Source organism: Grampus griseus (assembly GCF_964374135.1).
Source record: "Grampus griseus genome assembly, chromosome: 5".
Lineage (NCBI taxonomy): Eukaryota > Metazoa > Chordata > Mammalia > Artiodactyla > Delphinidae > Grampus > Grampus griseus.
Window position 1 is genome coordinate 143,591,374 of NC_138998.1, and position 17,099 is coordinate 143,608,472.

General features: G+C 46.6%; 1 protein-coding gene across 3 annotated transcripts in view; it reads left to right on the plus strand.

Moving 5' to 3' along the window:
- Nucleotides 1-17,099, plus strand: part of DIP2A (disco interacting protein 2 homolog A) — a gene marked incomplete at its 3' end in the record, with an annotated part of 90,720 nt that overhangs the window by 16,396 nt on the left and 57,225 nt on the right. The window contains exons 3-6 of one of the 3 annotated variants that reach the window (XM_082654181.1): nt 4,364-4,483; nt 8,541-8,660; nt 9,738-9,965; nt 14,183-14,320. In XM_082654181.1, the coding sequence (XP_082510307.1) occupies nt 4,364-4,483; nt 8,541-8,660; nt 9,738-9,965; nt 14,183-14,320 (606 nt within the window). The remainder of the gene's footprint in view (nt 1-4,363; nt 4,484-8,540; nt 8,661-9,737; nt 9,966-14,182; nt 14,321-17,099) is intronic. The other 2 variants (XM_082654183.1, XM_082654182.1) reach the window with 2 other exon arrangements.

Genomic DNA, 17,099 nt, shown 5'->3' on the forward strand with positions numbered 1-17,099 from the left:
ACTCTGCCCTTCCACTCCAGGGGGCGCGGGTTCGATCCCTGGTCAGGGAACTAAGACCCCATGTGCCGTATGCGGCACAGCCAAAAAAAAAAGAAAGGTTTATAAAAAAAAATGTATATACAAGTTTAAAGGGCCAAGGGATTCAAAATATGATAAGAAAGAAGAATGAGGTGGGAGGATTTGCTGATTAGGGTACGAAGAGTTAATATCAAGCCATCGTCATTAAGACAGCCTGGTTTGGCACAAGGGAAGACGGCTAGAATGCAGAGCAGATCATGGGCCCAGACAGACATGCACCGCTGTGGAGACCAGGCTTACGGTGGAGGTGGTGTTGCCGCTCCCGGTGCTGGCACAGTTCCTTAGGACACGGAAACCAGATATTAAGGGCCTAAATGAGAAAGGCAAAAATTATAGCACCTTTGGAAGATCACACAGGAAAACTGTCACCATCTCTAAATAGGAGGGATTTCTCAAGTCCCTAAAGGTACCAATAAGCAGCAACTGTAAAGGAAAAAATTGGTAAATCGGGGTGTGTTGAAGTTGAGAATTTTATTCTATCACAAGTCCCCATGAAGAGACTAAAGACAAGCCACAGCGTGGGAGGAGATAACCCCAGCACAAATAACAGGAAAAGGACTGGTTTTCCGAGCCTGCAAGGCAGCAGCGGCAGCAGAGCCCTTGGCGATAGTGGGAATGGTCTAGCTCCACTGTCTGGTACGCTGACCAGTTGCCACGCGTGGCCCCTGAGCAGCTGAAGTGCGGTGGTGTGACTGAGAGACTGAATTTTTAATTTAATTTTAATGAATTTCAACTTTAAAGAGCCAGAAGGTCCCCCAACATGATTTTTTAAAAAGCCCAGTAGGAAAATGGAGGAAACCCTAATAGCCAGCAAGCAAACGAAAAGATACTTACCTAAGCTTGGTAGCAGTCAGAGAGATGCGCATTAAACCTTGGGCTGTTGGAGACGATTCAGACGGGTGTGCACAGCTCGTGGGACCTGGCAGAGTTGAAGAGGTGCAGAGGCAGCCGGCAGCTCTCCTTCAGGGACACGCATGCCCTGGAGAAACTCTGGATGCCTGCACCCTGTTCTTGTTCTGTGCACAAGAATGTTCATTGTTTTCTCTCAACTGCCAGGTGCTCAAACATCCATCAGCAGGATGCATACGTGTGTCAGCAAGGATGAATCTCATAAACGTAACGGGGAGTGATAAAATGATTACACGGGAATATAGCCTGTAAAACTAAAAAAACCACCGAACTGCCATTTCTCAAACCTTTTTGTAGCTGGTAAAGAAAGAGGAGGAGGGAAGTGGTCTTCCCTGAAGTGAGTGTGGCATTTCCGTGTGTGTGGAGACTGGAGGGGGCCACAAGGAGCTCTAAGGCACATGAGTGTTTATTTCTTAACTGCTGCAGTTGTTACATTGAGTTTTTTTCTGTATAATAATTTTTGAACTGAATACATGCTTTATTCTGCCTGTATCGGTACGATATATTTTACAATAAATCAGTAACAAGAAGAATACTGAGGAGGTGCTTTATGTACTGACATTCATCCATCAAAATAAAGGAAAAACAACTAAAATTGAGTACAATTGGAGGAAACTATTAAAGAAAACATCTTGAAGCCCATTTGCCAGGCATCAACAGCAGCTGTCCAACGAGGCGTTCATGTGGCATCGTACTTCCTTTCCTCAGCGGCAGCCACGCCCGCCATGCCACTTCCAGGCCCTCCGTCAGGGTGGCCAGTGCCTGTGCAGCGCCACAGACAGACAAGGCAGGCGAGTGTTAGGGAGCGCAGCATGCCATCCTTGCACAGGTGCTGTTATTTTATACCTTGAAAACCTAGGTGACTCCTTACTTAGCTATTAGAATTAGTAAGAGCTTTGGTTTGATAGGAGACAGATATGCAAGAATCAATAACTTTTCTCTGGCAATATTGCTCTTTATAAAACAACTCACGTTCGTAATGGCAATAAACTATCAAATGTTTTTAATACATTTAGCAAGAAAGCCACAGGACCTATGTTAGGATCATGCAGTCCGTTTGAAAGAAATAACCAAGACCCTAAAATATGAAGAAATATACCAATATCCTAAATGGAAAAATTTAATATTATAAAAGTAGTAGTTTCCAAATTAATGTGTGAACAAAATGTAGTCCATTCTGAATACCAGTGGCTGATTTTTTTTTCCTGAAACCTGGCATTGGAAGTAATAACCCACTTGAAGGAGAAAAGTTCTTCAAGTAGCCAGTACACTTTTGGGAAGGAGCCAGTGAGAAAGGCCTGGGCTTCATGGTGTTCAGCCCGCTCGCTTGCACTTTCTAGTCCCAACCGCAGGGCGTTGGTGGACGGTGTGGAAGGCCCAACAGTGTAAGAGAGGGGCGTCTAGAAACGATTCGGGACAATTCAAAGGAGGGAAGATTTATTTAGTAACCGGCGCCATCCCTTTGGAGGCAACAGTGGGACCCTCTTCCTCTCCACCATTAGCGAACGTAAGCTTTAGAAGGATTAAAGCTCTAAATATGTTTGTAATTATAAAATACTACAAAACTCCAGAGAACATTTGAACAACCTTCGAGTGGGAGTTACAAGATAGGAGACCTGGAAGAAGAAACAGGTTATGATTGTCTCCCTAGAAATGAAAACTGCAGAGTGATTGCGACCAGCCGGCCATGGCCTGGGGTGCGAGCACAGCCCAGGGTGGTACCTCCAGCTGAGCCGAGGCTTCCTGCAGGTCACCTGGGGGGGCTCCTTAGCTGGATAGAATTAACAGAAATTCAGAGAAGAGGACATACGGATGGGCAATAAACAGTAAAGTATGTTCAACCTCACTAGCAGACACGGGAATGCAAATTAGTGAACCATTTTTCTCCTGTCAGATTGGCAAAATTCTAAACCTTATAACATCCATCGCTGACAAAGACGTGGGGAAATAGCACATTGCGGGAGTGCGAATTGCTGTGACCTTTCTGAGAAGTTCTCTCTTGATACCTGTTAAAAATATACCTACTCTTATCCAGTGATTTCCCACTGGGCTTTGTATCTTCGTTGAATAAATGAATCGATCTCAATAAAAGCACTGTATTTTGGAGTAAAACTGTAAGGATGTCCATATGCATATATGTCACTTAGCAGCATGCCTGGTTATAGTCTGTAACACGTAAGATTCTGTGTTCTTTGTTACGGACTCTAAAGAAATTTTATCCAGTCACAAGAAGCAAAAAGCCAGAAGCAGTGCTGACCAGTATTGCTGTATGTCGCGTATGTGTATGTGTGTATATGTTCACACTTTGAAGAGCTGAACATGGATTTCCAGGGGGTGTCGCTGTCCTCTCGTGCTGCATAACTAACACCCCAAACCTGGTAGGTAAAACAACAGCAAGAGCAGCGCTTTGCCCCCAAACCTGCAGGTTGGCCTGGCTCGGAGGGCAGCTCCTCACTGCCTGCGGAGCCAGAGCTGGTGTTCTGGGGGCTCCTCAGTCACAGGGGTGGCGTCGGTGCCGGGAGGCTTGGGCAGCCGAGCGCCTGTGGCCCCCGTCCCCTCTGTCCTCTCTGTGTGTCGTCACAGAGAGCTGGGGGCCAGGTGGCTTTTCACAAGCAGCGTTGGAGGTCAGGACCCACCCGGGCCCAGGTGGGGATAGGCTGCTGCTTTTGGGGCAGTGGTAAGGGCTGGGGGCCCTGGAGGTGATTTTTCGGAGATGTCTTGAAACAAAGGCTAAAACACTGAACAGATTATTTTGTTGAAGCCCAGCTGAAGGCTTCACTTTGTGCTCTTCTCAGATACCAGCAAACTAGGGCTCAGCCCACACTGGCTGCATGCTCGTGCGCCGTGGCACGTGGCGTCCGAGGGCCTGGGTGTCAGGGCTGTGGGCGTGAGAGCCCGGGGGGCTGCGACAGGGAGTGGAGAGCTGGCCGGCCGCCCGTCGGGGTTGGTTGGCACCCGTCTTCATCCCTGTGTCTGAGGGTGGCTGGCGACACCCCCAGTGATGGCTTTGTGGGCTGTTTCCCACTGGGCTTGCTGACACCAGGGACACTGAAGGGGAGGGAGAGCCGGCCCTAGAGAGCCGGCCCTGCGTGCGCACGTGCCCAGCTCGGGGCCCAGGACGGCTGGGTGCCGGTGGGCAGTGAGGCCGCGGGGCTGCGCTGGGCTGTGGGTGGTGGGACTGGAAGCGGACATTGACGTCTACGCCCTGACCTCCAAATTCAGGGTCTTCTGGCGTTGGGGCCACCACAGCGTGCGTGGTCGTGCAGCGGGTGCTGTGCAGCAGTGGACGGGAAGCGTGGGCTGTTTTACATGGGTTTTTCCATGATTGGAAAAGCAAATTGTTCACAGCAGGTGCTCCTGTAAAACTGTGTTTCAGGAGTAGATCCATCCCTACAAGCAGAGACTAGGATCCCCGGGCCCTCACAAGCCACGGCCCCCGTGCCCGAACAGCAGAAGACGAGGCCCAGCCACGCCCGGGACGAGCGCTTCAGGTCAGGTAGGGACCAGAGGCCTGCAGGCCTCTGCTCGGACACCACGTCTCCGCTGAGGAAATTGTTTTCTTTCTTTCTTTTTTTTTAACTTTTTATTTTATATTGGGGTATAGCCGATTAACAATGTTGTGATAGTTTCAGGTGCACAGCAAAGCGACTCAGCTGTACATATACATACACGTATCCATTCTCCCCCAAACTCCCCTCCCATTCGGAAATTATTTTCACTTGAACCATAACTTACCACATCATATTTTTCAAGAAAAAAATATAACTTCCACATAATATAGTATGTTTTAATGTAGCCTGGAGTGTAAGTGTTCTCTTCTTAGAGGATGCTTATAGGAATCTCAGGAGAAAGCTAAATCTTCCTTCCCCCATTAGAATAATTTCTGTAAATGTTTGTGTCCATTTTTCTACCTAGATCTTTGGGGTTGGTATTGGTGGATTTGTGCATCAAGGACCCCTTTACTACTGTAGGTGTTTTAGTATTTTTTTCTTTCTCTAATTTTGGAGATTTCCTTCTAATTAGATTTCTGCCACTCTGTCAGTGCTTTTATAAATATTTACATTTGTCTCTGATATTTTATTTGAATCATCAGGACATCCATTGAAAAAATTTGTGCTTTCAATTATAGATTACATATGGATAACTTTTGAACACTCTTTTGCCTGTTTAACATTTTCACCATTGTGTGATTGTATATTTCCTTTGTATTTAAACTCTCTCAGTAAACCTTTGTATAAAGAAAAACTTTCAAGAGAGATAAAGAAATGGCCGTTTTGTTTTAAGAATACCTAAAAAGAACGTTAAGTTTTTAAATGTTATGTCAACATGGGAGTGTGATGAAGTGATTTGAGAAATTTTGATCAGATAATTTCTTACCAATTTAATATACATTTTTAAAAACTTCCTCACGCTGATAATAGTTTCTTTTCTGATTACGTAAGTGATACATGTAACATAGGATATTAGAAACGGCCCCATCAACATTCCACTGATACCATCTTCTTTAGCCCTGGGTACAAAAGCACACGCATGTACACGCACCGTAAGTAGGGTCACCAGAGGTCTCCTTCCTGTCCCTGCCTGTCCTCATCTCCCCGCTTCCTGTCCTCCCTCCATTTCCATGTAACTGACGTTGATGACCTGCTTTCTGCCCTTGTGAACTGTATCTGGTTCTCATTCTTTACTTTCTGAAAACAAGACTTTTATCATTAATGTGCTTTGCTCATATTTTCCGTAAGGCTTTGTCTTCTCTTTGAACTCTCTTACAGTGGCTTTTGTAGCAGAAGTTTTTAATTTTAATGAAGTCCAGCTTATCAGTTCCTTTTCATGAATAGTGCTTTTGTTCTCACATCTAAGAAATCTTTGCCAAACCCAAGGTCACAAAGATTCTTATCTGGGTTTTCTTCTAGAAGTTTTATAGTTTTAGGTTTTAGCTTTAGGTCTATGATTTAGATTTTAGTTAATTTTAGTATGGTTCAAGGTATGGCGCACAGCTTACTTTTTTGAATGTGGTAATCCCGTCGTCCCCGATGCCCTTGCTCCTTTGTCTAAAAGCGGTCGCACGCATGCGTGACTCTCTTTCTGGACTCTGTTCTATTCTGTTGATGTATTCGTCTGTTGTTATGGCAGAGCCGGCTCTCTTAATGGTTGTGGCTTAACAATCATGCGTTCACATCAGTAGTGTTATTCCTCCAAGTTTATTCCTTACTGTTGTTCCCTTGTATGTACTGTGCCTTTTTTCCCTCTGGTACTTTTAAGATTTTTCTCTTTGTCACTGGTTTTGAGTGACTTGATTATGATGGGCCTTGGTGTAGTTTTCTTTGTTTCTTGTGCTTGGGGTTTGTTGAGCTTCTTGGATCTGTTGCTTTATACCCTGTAATGTTGATATTGTCTAGATTTTGAGTTGTTGGTTGTCTTATCTGTACTTAGGTTTTTGTTTGTTTCTAAGGCAGCAGTAACGTTTAAGGTGTGTGCTCAGCCCGTCACAGCCAGATCTCTTGCAGGGGCTCCTAGGTTTGTCTCTCTCCTGAGCACTGTCTTTCATGAGTGTTTTCGGTTGTATGTCTGGGAGTATTTTTATTAGACCCTCAAGTTTAAATGATACTTTGGCTGGATATAAAATTCTAGGTTCAACACTCGTTTCTTCAGCTGTGTTGCTTTCTTGCACCCGGTGTTTACTCCTGAGTAAAGTCCGTCTGTTTCCTGAGCCTTCAAGATGATTTGCTCTTTCTCTGGGAGCTTTTAGGATTGGCTGGCTGTCTTTGATATTTGTAAATTGTACTTTAATACGCCTAGGTGTGAATTTTTCATCTTTCCTGATAGTACCCTATGAGCCATTTTACTATAAGGTTTCTAAATGCTTTAAAAACATTTTGTTGGGGAAAATTTGAACACGTACAAAAGTGGACTTGGTGGTGTGATGAGGCCCAGACTCGTCCAGCCCCCACAGTTCCTGCCGTGCTCAGGCTCAGTCTTGGCTTCTTCATCAATCCCCTGCTTCCTCCCTTCCCATGTGATTTTGAAGCACATCTCAGAGATCATGTTATTTCATTTAGAGGGCATAATATTCTTGGCTTCTGTATCTGAAAAGAATGCATGTTATCTCTAAAAGATAATGCCATTGTCACAAAATAATTAACAATAATTCCTTAGTATCAAATACCCAAATGTTCCTGTGGTTTGGGGAAAAAAACAGTTTATTTGGACCCAGGATCCAAATGTGGTTGCACATACCTCAGGTGGCTGACGTGTGTTTCCACCTTTGATAACTCGGTCTTGGGGCCTGGGCTGTGGTCCGGCGGCTCCATGGCTCCAGCAGGTCACTTAGGGTTCTGTGTTCTCTCATCAAGAGGCACTGCAGGCCTGAGTCTCTCTCCTCCTTGGGATGCTGGCAGACCCATTTGTTCATTAGGGTGGCAAAATGGCTGGACTGCTTCTATGGAGAGAAACTTGTGCTCGCTCACCACAGGCACAGGAGAGCCTGGAGAAACGCTCAATTCTTTCCATCTGTTTACTCCTTTTTAAAATAATGGGTTAGGTCACCGGCATCCTCCAAAGGCAGCCAATTACTTTTGCTTCCTCTCTTCCTTCCTTTCTTTTCTTTTATCTTGTTTTTTAGCATTGTAGTTGATATTCAGACCTTCCAGCATTTATCCTTGGTGATGTTCCAACTGCCCCATCTTTATGAGCCTTTGGGAGCGTCTCCACATCGGCTCTGGCATTTGGGTCACTGGGCCGTGTACTTACGGCTGTTAGGATGCAATGCTCCAGGCTCCCCTGTGTGCTCCCTGCCCCCACCCTAGAATCCACCATGTCTCAGGGTGCTTGCAGTGAGGATGGTACTTTAAGACCACAGTCTGGGTGGTAGGGATGCTCATTGCTGTTGGGCTTGTCATCATTCCTAGACATTGTTAGCGACAGAGGTTAAGACATACTATCTAAAGATAAAATGCCACATGTGTTCATGCTGATAATTTTCACTCAGATTCAGGACTGCAGGGTTTTCCCTCACTTTTGGTCTCTGTTTGTGTCTCTTGTTTCCCTCACGAGTGTCTTGGTCTCCAGGGAGGGGCGATGGAGCGAGACCGTCAGGCCCCTCTTTGTTTGCTCTCTCACACTCGACCACAAGCGTGGCAGTGTGGCGGGGCCCCTGTGACCACCAGCAGCAAGACTGCAGGAGAGCCTGCGTTCCCTGTGCGGTTCTGCCGTCCTGGGGCTTGTCTGGGGTAGCGGCTTGACGGTCTGACCACAGGGCTTTAGCGCCACTTGGAGTGGTTTGTGCCACAGTCAGAGCACATTAGGTTCATGTTTCATATTATTTTCAGTTTGGAGGATTTCTTCTTTTTGATTTAAATCTGAAAGTATTTCCAAAGTCAAATCTACAAGCCGAGGAATATTTATGGAAATCTAGGACCAACGTGTGGGACCCACGTGTAGGCTGAGCTTGTGTTCCTTTTACACTCAGTGAAAACAAATAAAGACGTGAACCATGGTTTTGTTACTTCATAAGGAATCTTGTAACACGTGTTTTTGTTGCTGTTCTTTCCGTGCAGATGTTCATACCGAGGCCGTGCAGGCAGCTTTGGCCAAATACAAAGAGAGGAAGATGCCCATGCCTTCCAAGAGGCGCTCCGTCCTCACGCACATGGCCGTGGAGGCCTACACACCTCCAGGTACTGGGCAGGGTCACGGTGGCCTGGGAGGGGTTTCCCGTTGGGGCGGCACAGCCTCCGACTGTAGTGAAGAGTGTGTGTGTGGGGGTGTGTGTGTGTGGGGGGGGTGCAGGCTTGCTTTCTACAGGACATCTGTGTATATTTTAATTTTTTCACTAAGATGCAGTTTGTGTCTTTTAGTAAAGAGAGGAACCTGGAGTACGTACTTCATGGAATGACAGAGTTCCCTGAATTCAGAATTCTAAAATTATTCTCATTTCACTAGCTATTACTTGTTATGTTGTTACCAGGCCTTAAATGGGAAAGAATAAGGCTATTTGGAGGGTTATTTATTTTGTTATTGTGCTTTTGTTGTCGTGACCATTAGAAATGAAAACTTTTATGTGGAGTCTCTCTTCAGGATAGTTAGTATGTCTGAAGTTTCTTTGAAAACCCTGTCCAGGTGCTTGAGAGCACGAGGCTGCTGCCTGTCTGGTTATTTGAGTCACGAAACTGGTGACGTGCATGTTTGGTTTGAAGACATGGTAAAAAACCAAACACACCAGGTCTGCAAGATAAGCAGAGCGTTTTGGTGATGCTTCCTCACTTACAAAAAAAGTCTTAGAAATGGCTGTCAAATTCTTGTTTCTACTGAGTATAACCATAGATACTACCCAGTTTTTAAAGAACTTACTGGTAACTGTGAAACCCGTGATAAAATGCAGTCCTGCTGACTGGATGAAACCAGAGCTCACCTCACTTTTCTTGCCCGAGGCGGTGGTCTCAGGCAGGGGCTCTTTTCAGAGCTCAGTCACGTCTGCTGAAGGGAGGCAGGTGCCCTGGGGGTGGACTCCCGGGACCCCACAGCACGCACTGAGGCCGTCAGGCTTGCAGCTGGCTGTGCCTCCGGGCGTGGCGCCCCGAGACCGAGCCTCCAGGGGAGCCCGGCCGCGGGGCTCACGGCCGGTCAGACGCAGGCCCTCGTGGACCCGCGGGCGCGGCTGTGCAGGGGCCCAGGGCACGGGCCGGCTGGGGCCAGTGGGGACTCCGCCCCGGAGGACGCCCCCCTCATGCCTGTCCTCGTTATTCTGACCACAGACACGTCGTCCGCCTCAGAAGACGAGGACTCTTTACAGCGGCCCGGGCGACTGGCCTCCGCGCCGCTCCAGAGCCACGCCGGTGTCGCGCCCTGGCTCTACCAGGACGTTCAGGGCTCGCCCGCCTCCTCCGCCGCATCCTGCACCTCATCTCACCCGGGAGGGCGGCCTGCCGCCGTGCCCAGTGCCGCCGCCGTGCCCGCAGGCCCCGCGGCCCTCGCCCGCGTAGGTCGGTACAGCCGCAGGGGCCCCTCCAGGCAGGGGAGCCCCCGCGCCCAGCCAGACCCACCTTCTCCTTTTCCTACGGAAAATGTCCTTTCAGTAACAAAAGTGGTTCCTGATGCTTCTGTGGTTTGGCAGCCCCAGCCAGACCCTGTGGCGTGTGGACCTCCCCCGGGGTCCCTGATGAGTACCTGGTGTTTCCGCTCTGGAGGCGGCGGCCTGCACAGGTGGACAGTCCCTGATGATCGGGGGCCTGCCACCCGCACGTGGTCCCCGCCCTTGCTCCTTCCTTGTGTGTGCAGCTGGAGCCCTCGGTTGTCCCTGCACTGGGCATCCCAAGGCGGGGCTGGGGCTGCAGCCGCCGTCCGGCCTTTCTTTCTCCACGTACCAGGGTTAGACAGCCCTCAACCTGAAAAGAGATGTCAGTCAGAGCTCAGTCATACGAGTGCCCAGACCTTTTCCAAGTCACCCGGCCCTTTAAACTACATTAACCTTAGGGGCTTCCCTGGTGACGCAGTGGTTAAGAATCCTCCTGCCAGTGCAGGGGACATGGGTTTGAGCCCTGGTCCGGGAAGATCTCACGTGCCACGGAGCAACTAAGCCGGTGTGCCACAACTACTGAGCCTGCGCTCTAGAGCCCGCAAGCCACAACTACTGAGCCTGCGCTCTAGAACCCACGAGCCACAACTGAGCCCTCGTGCCACAGCTACTGAAGCCCACGTGCCACAACTACTGAGTACACGTGCCACAACTACTGAAGCCTGTGCGCCTAGAGCCCGTGCTCTGCAACAAGAGAAGCCACCGCAATGAGAAGCCCGCACGCTGCAGTGAAAGTAGCCCCTGCTCAACGCAATTAGAGAAAGCCCGCGCACAGCAATGAAGACCCAACACAGCCAAAAATAAATAAATAACATTAATCTTAGAAAGGAAAACATTGCAAGCCTTTCACCATTTAAAGTCATTTTTTAAAAAGCAAAACTAGTAACGTAGCTGGCATGCAAAGCCCATATACATTCTTGCACGAGTACCTTAAAAAAGTGTACTTCTCAGATGGTGCATCAGTATTGCTGGGGTCATCTGAACACCCTCTTCCTTCCAGGTGTGGAGGGAAGAGCTAAGTTGCGTGATTGCAGCCTGCCTGAGACCACACAACTGGCTGTGCTGGAGCCAGGGCTGGCCCACAGTTTTCTGATTCCTGTTCATTTTCTTTGCTGTTAGCTGCTGTTCTGCTAAAACCAAAATGGTGCATCAGAGGTGTGCCCATGACTGGCCAGTGTTTTGGGTGGGGTCCCAGTGGGTTAACACCCCCCAGGCAGGCCCAGGTCTCAGGTGCTGAACTGCTTTTATGTAAGATCTTGGTCACTGGGCTGGACTGGGCATTGTAAGTGACTGACGTCTTCCATCTCTGGCCTCTGTGGGCCCATCAGGGACGCTCTTTGTTTGTCATTGGCTGTGTCACTGCAGACGTCTGCACATTTCTGTGGAGCTCGTGCTGTGAGTCTTGGGTGAGAACTCATGACGCCTCGACCTGCTTCTGGCAGGTGGAGGAGGCTCCAAGACCGCTGGGGTCGGGCTGTCAGGACTGTCCTGGGGAGTTTGCGTTACGAGAAAAGGCTCCTTTGGAAACAGCCTGCCAGGATTGTTTTGGTAGCTTTCCTGGGGGTCCTAAAATGGCTGGTGTTTATAGCCCACCTGCCCTCACGGGGGTTTACAGTGGAGAGCTTGAAAACAGCTTGAGATGGATATATTTTCCTGTTTGTCACGGCGATTTCACATTTTGGAAATACACAGGTACCTCCGGTGTGAGGAAAGCAGTAGTGTTTGAATGTTCTCTTCGCTTAGTTCAGCTTCCCGAAGCTCTCTTCTGCGTTCGACGGTGAGGGGAATAGGTTAGAGTTTGCTTGTATCAGCCATTGCCGAGCTGTCGTAAACACAGCTTCCTGGTGGGTTAGAAATAGAAGCATATTTAGCGTGAGAAACTGACCACAGTTCAGAATGTTTAAGCAGACAGCCCTCGACTCCTCAGGGTTGTGGGGTGTTTTGAACATAAGGTGTGTTTGAGTGGGCGTCTCCATCCCCGGAAGGTCCTGGCTGTAAAGACGTACAGGCGGGTTTGTCACCTCTGTGGGTGGAGGACTCCTGGTGTGCAGCTGTGGCTGAGGCCACTCTTCTCGCGTCCTGCTCGCCTGGCCTTACGTACGCATTGTGTGATTCGTTCTGGTAGATTCTAAACATCTTAACTCGGGCTCTACTTGATACCTTACTGTTGTTCGTAACCTTCATATGCTACCTGTTTGACCTGAATTTTTAAATCTGAAAAATACTCCATTTCCCTCTCCTTGTTATAAAAACCACCCTTTGTTTTAGTTTCTGACACTAGAGAATTCTTCAATTTGGGCTAAGGAAAGAAGTGTAGAAAGAAGATGACTGTAAAAAATTGGAGGCAGAAAATGTTAGGTAAAGGTAATTAAAAATATATATCATTTTCAATTTTGGGTTAGGAAAATCATATACATAAAACATTTGGACACAAAGTAAATACCTATATTTAAAAGCAGTACGTTTAATTACAGTAGTTCAGTTTTGTTTTGTTGTAAATTTATTTATTTATTTATTTATTTTTGGCTGCATTGGGTCTTCGTTGCTGTGCACAGGCTTTCTCTACTTGCGGCGATTGGGGGCTACTCTTCGTTGCGGTGCGCGGGCTTCTCATTGCGGTGGCTTCTCTTGTTGCAGAGCACGGGCTCTAGGCGCGCGGGCTTCAGTCGTTGTGGCTCGCAGGCTCAGTAGTTGTGGCTCGTGGGCTCTAGAGCACAGGCTCAGTAGTTGTGGCGCGCTGGCTTAGTTGTTCCGCGGCACGTGGGATCTTCCCGGACCAGGGCTCCGACCTGTGTCCCCTTCATTGGCAGGTGGATTCTTAACAACTGCACCACCAGTAAGTCCTAGTAGTTCATTTTTATTTTGAGTGTAGTTTGCTTATTTTTATGCAGCTGTTTAAGAAACTACTTTGTAGTTGAGGTTACCATTTGTACCTTTTTTCATTAATAACTGTTAAAATCACTTTTTTTTTTTGCTAGATTTGGAAGGGCAGGGAAATTCCTTTTTAAACTGAAAGAACTTTGTGATAGGCGTACTTTAAAATGCTAATTTCATTAATATCAAGCTTTTTCAAGGGTTGTGAAAACTCTTGTCAAAAAGTTACGTTTTTCCAGGTGGTGTTTTCTGCTATGTTAATAGTGAGTTTGTGTTTTTCTGCCACATAATTTCATCTTTCTACATATTTTTAAAAATTCTTAGATTGCATACTGCCTAGGTTATGAAATGATAGATAAATGATTGGCATTAAAAAATTTTAAGTATCAAGGTGCCATCTATGATGGTGGGAGCATTCATTTGAAGACTAAAGAGACTACAGATCAGTATCGATTCTCAAGAGTGGACGAGCGTCACGCTAGGTCCAGACTCGGTACTTTCCTGGTGGAAGGCTTGGTTGTAGCAGAGATGCTACAGCAGCTCTCAGCCAACCAGTATCCGAACAGATAAAAATGCCATACAGTGAAAACGAAACCCAGAGTCGACATTCAGACAGTGGGAGGAGTGACTTTAAACATTTTTGTACCTGACGTAGTTCATCTTTAAATGTGACATTAATACACTCCGCCTTAAGAACCTGATTGCAGCCTCTTGATAGTGAGGCTTTTGAACTGGCAGGAGGGATAGTTTTTAATCTGTGTAGGTTTATTCTGTGAAGACTGCAAAGGTTCGTGTCTGCATGACAGCCAACTTGCCTTTTGGGGGCGTGGGGATAGTTTATAGAAGCCTGGCAATTTTTCTCATAATACAATGAAAAATGTTCCAACAACAATTGATTTAAAATGTGTTTCTGCTTCATTGAGGGAGATTTCTTAGTAAAACCTCATTAGGCCGTCGGGAAAGGCGAGTTCCTTGCACCGTCTCTGTGCCGTAGTTGGTGGTTCTGGTCTAGTTCCCTCTGAGAACTGGATGGCCACGTGCACGCAGTGCTGTCGGGCCATGTCTGGAGTTCAGAGTTCACAGGATCCGATGTGCCTCGGTCAACCGGAAAAGCAAAATGAGGCAGAATGCCCCATGCCTTGCTTAGAGCTCAGCTAGTGAAGCTTCAGCCGAATGGGGTTTAAACAGCAACTTAAGGTTAGTGCTCTTCTGAATTAACAGCACCTTTATTCTGGGTTTGTTTTTCAAAAGCAGATCTGCACTCTGCCCCTCCCGATGTCACTACGGGCCTCGCACAGAATCAGCACACCTACTGTGAGCGTCCACAGCTGGCTTCTATGAGAGGAGCCCCTCGGGGGGGCAGCAGGAGCGTCCTAGAGACGGCAGGTGGTGAGCATCCTCTCTTCCTTCTTTTGAGACAGCAGAGCACAGGTATTGGACCTCACCTTGGTGTCTTCAGTTTAGCAAACCTGAGCCAGCCATCAGGTATCATCCTGGTGCACTTAAACTGCCCGTGTGTATATCTTGGGGAGAAATAATCAGGAATAGCTTCGGAATTGGTCAGATGGGGAAAGAGGGGAGTAGGGAGGAGAAAGCCTTCACATTTAAATCAGACGCCCAGAGTTTGGATCTACGGTACTGTGGGAAAATGAGAAGCTGGGGAAGTTTCCTTTCGTGGACCCAGTAGGATGAGGGCAGCCCCGCCTGGGACAGCAGCCCCTGCAGTCTCCCTCCTCAGCAGCCTGTGATCAGTGCAGCCATGGCTGGGCTGTCCCACATGCAGGCCCCGAGATGTCAGCATGAGTCTCGTCTCCTCATTTGTACTATTTCCTTTTGAAACAGTTTCCAGTATCTTTTATCAGAATCACATGGAGTTTTCCTTCCAATGTGCCAAATTTGAGTTAAAGAAAAATCCAGAGTATCTCAGGAGTGTTTTATACTCCTGAGCAGTTGGTCAGATTTTGTTGAGGTCTTTCAACTCCTTGTTCAGGTGCAAGAGGAGAAACTAAGTCAACATGAAGCAGGCTTTACATTTGTTAGATAGATTTTAAAATTTTAATTTGTTACTCTCTAAATTTTCTTTTTTTAAATATTTATTTATTTATTTTTTGGCTGCGTTGGGACTTAGTTGTGGCACGTGGGATCTTTCGTTGCAGCGCGCGGTGCGCGGGCTTCTCTATAGTTGCATCTTACAGGCTTAGTTGCCCCGTGGCCTGTGGGATCTTAGTTCCCCGACCAGGGATCAAACCAGCATCCCCTGCATTGCAAGACGGATTCTTAACCACCGCACCGCCAGGGAAATCCCTATTTAAAATATTTTAAGAACTTGGTTGAGGTATAAATGACATATTTTCTACTGCACATATTAACGTGTGTAATTTTATCAGCTTTAAGAGACATGTACACCGTGAAACCCCCACTGCAGCCAGCACACCCAGCGCTCCTGGAGGCTTCCTTCCTTGTATGCCTTTGTAACAGCTCTTTGCTGCCCTTTTTGGCTTCCCTCAGACAACCGCTGATTTACTTCCTGACACTATAGATTAGTTTGCACTTTCTAGGATTTTATATAAATAGAATCGCCCAGCATTTACTCTTTATTGTCTGACCTCTGCCACTCTGCAAAATGATTTCGAAATTCATCCATGTTCTTGCATGTATCAACATTTCATTCCCTTTCTTGATCTATTTCATCCTACAGATGCACCCTAGTTTATCTTTTCACCTACTGATGGATATTTGGGGTGTTTCCAGTTTTTGTCTATTAGAGGTAAAGCTGCTGTGACTATTCCTTTACAAGTCTTTGTGTGGGTATATCCATTCATTTATTTGGGGTCAGTACCTAGAAGAAAACCTGGATCATATAGTAGGTTTATGTTTTAGCTTTTTAAGAAATTGCCAGACTGATTTCCCAAGTGGTTGTACCATTTTACATCCCCACTGTTAGTGATAAGAGTCCCAGTTCTGGGCTTCCCTGGTGGCGCAATGGTTGAGAGTCCGCCTTCCGATGCAGGGGATGCGGGTTCGTGCCCCGGTCCGGGAAGATCCCACATGCCGCGGAGCGGCTGGGCCCGTGAGCCATGGCCGCTGAGTCTGCGCGTCCGGAGCCTGTGCTCCGCAACGGGGGAGGCCACAGCAGTGAGAGGCCCGCGTACCGCAAAAAAAAAAAAAAAAAGAGTCCCAGTTCCTCCACATCATTGCCGAGAATTGGTATTGTCGGTTTTTAAATTTTAAGCATCCTAATAGGTGTGTAGAGGTATCTCATTATAGTTTTAATTTGCATCTCCCTAATGACTGATGATGTTTAGCATCTTTTCATGTGCTTATTTGCCATCTATATATCTTTTTAGAAGAGTCTGTTCCAATCTTTTGCTTACTTTTTAAAACGTGTTGTTTGTTTTCTTACTAAGTTTTGAGAGTTCTCTATATAATCTAGACACAAGTTCTTTATCAGGTTTACAAATTGTGCTTTCTCCCAGTCTATGGCTTGTGTTTTCTTTCTCTTAATAGTGCCTTTCAGAGAGCAGAAGTTTTTAGTTTTGATGAAGTCCAGTTTACCATTTTTTTCTTTCATGGATCCTATTTTTGTGTTATATCTGAGATATATTTTCCTAACCCGAGGTCATAAAGGTTTTCTCCTATAGTTTTATGTTTTATGTTTAGGTGTATGATTCATTTTGAGTTAAGTTTAATATCAGTGCAAGGTATGAACCTAAGTTCACTTTGCTGTATATGGGTGTCCAGTTGTTCTAGAATCATGTAATACAAAGACCCTTCTTTCCCTATCCAGTTTCTTTGGCATCTTTAGTGAAGATCGGTGGACCGCATGTGAGAGAAGCCTGTTTCTGGGCTCTGTACACTGTTCCACTGCTTTGTCTGTCCTTATACCGGTACCACACTGTCATGATCATATATGTATATGTGTGTGGGGGGGGGTTATATAATAGATCTTGAAATTGTGTCCTGTAGTTTGTCTTCAACTCTTCTTTTCATTTAAAAAATTGCCTTAGCTATTCCAGTTCCTTTGTATCTTAATATATAGTTTAAAATCAGTTTGTTAACTTCTACCAGAATTCCTGCTGGGTTTTGACTGGTACTTCACTGACTCTCTAGATCAATTTGGAGAGAATTGGCATCTTAACAATACCATATGTTTCAATTGATAAATATG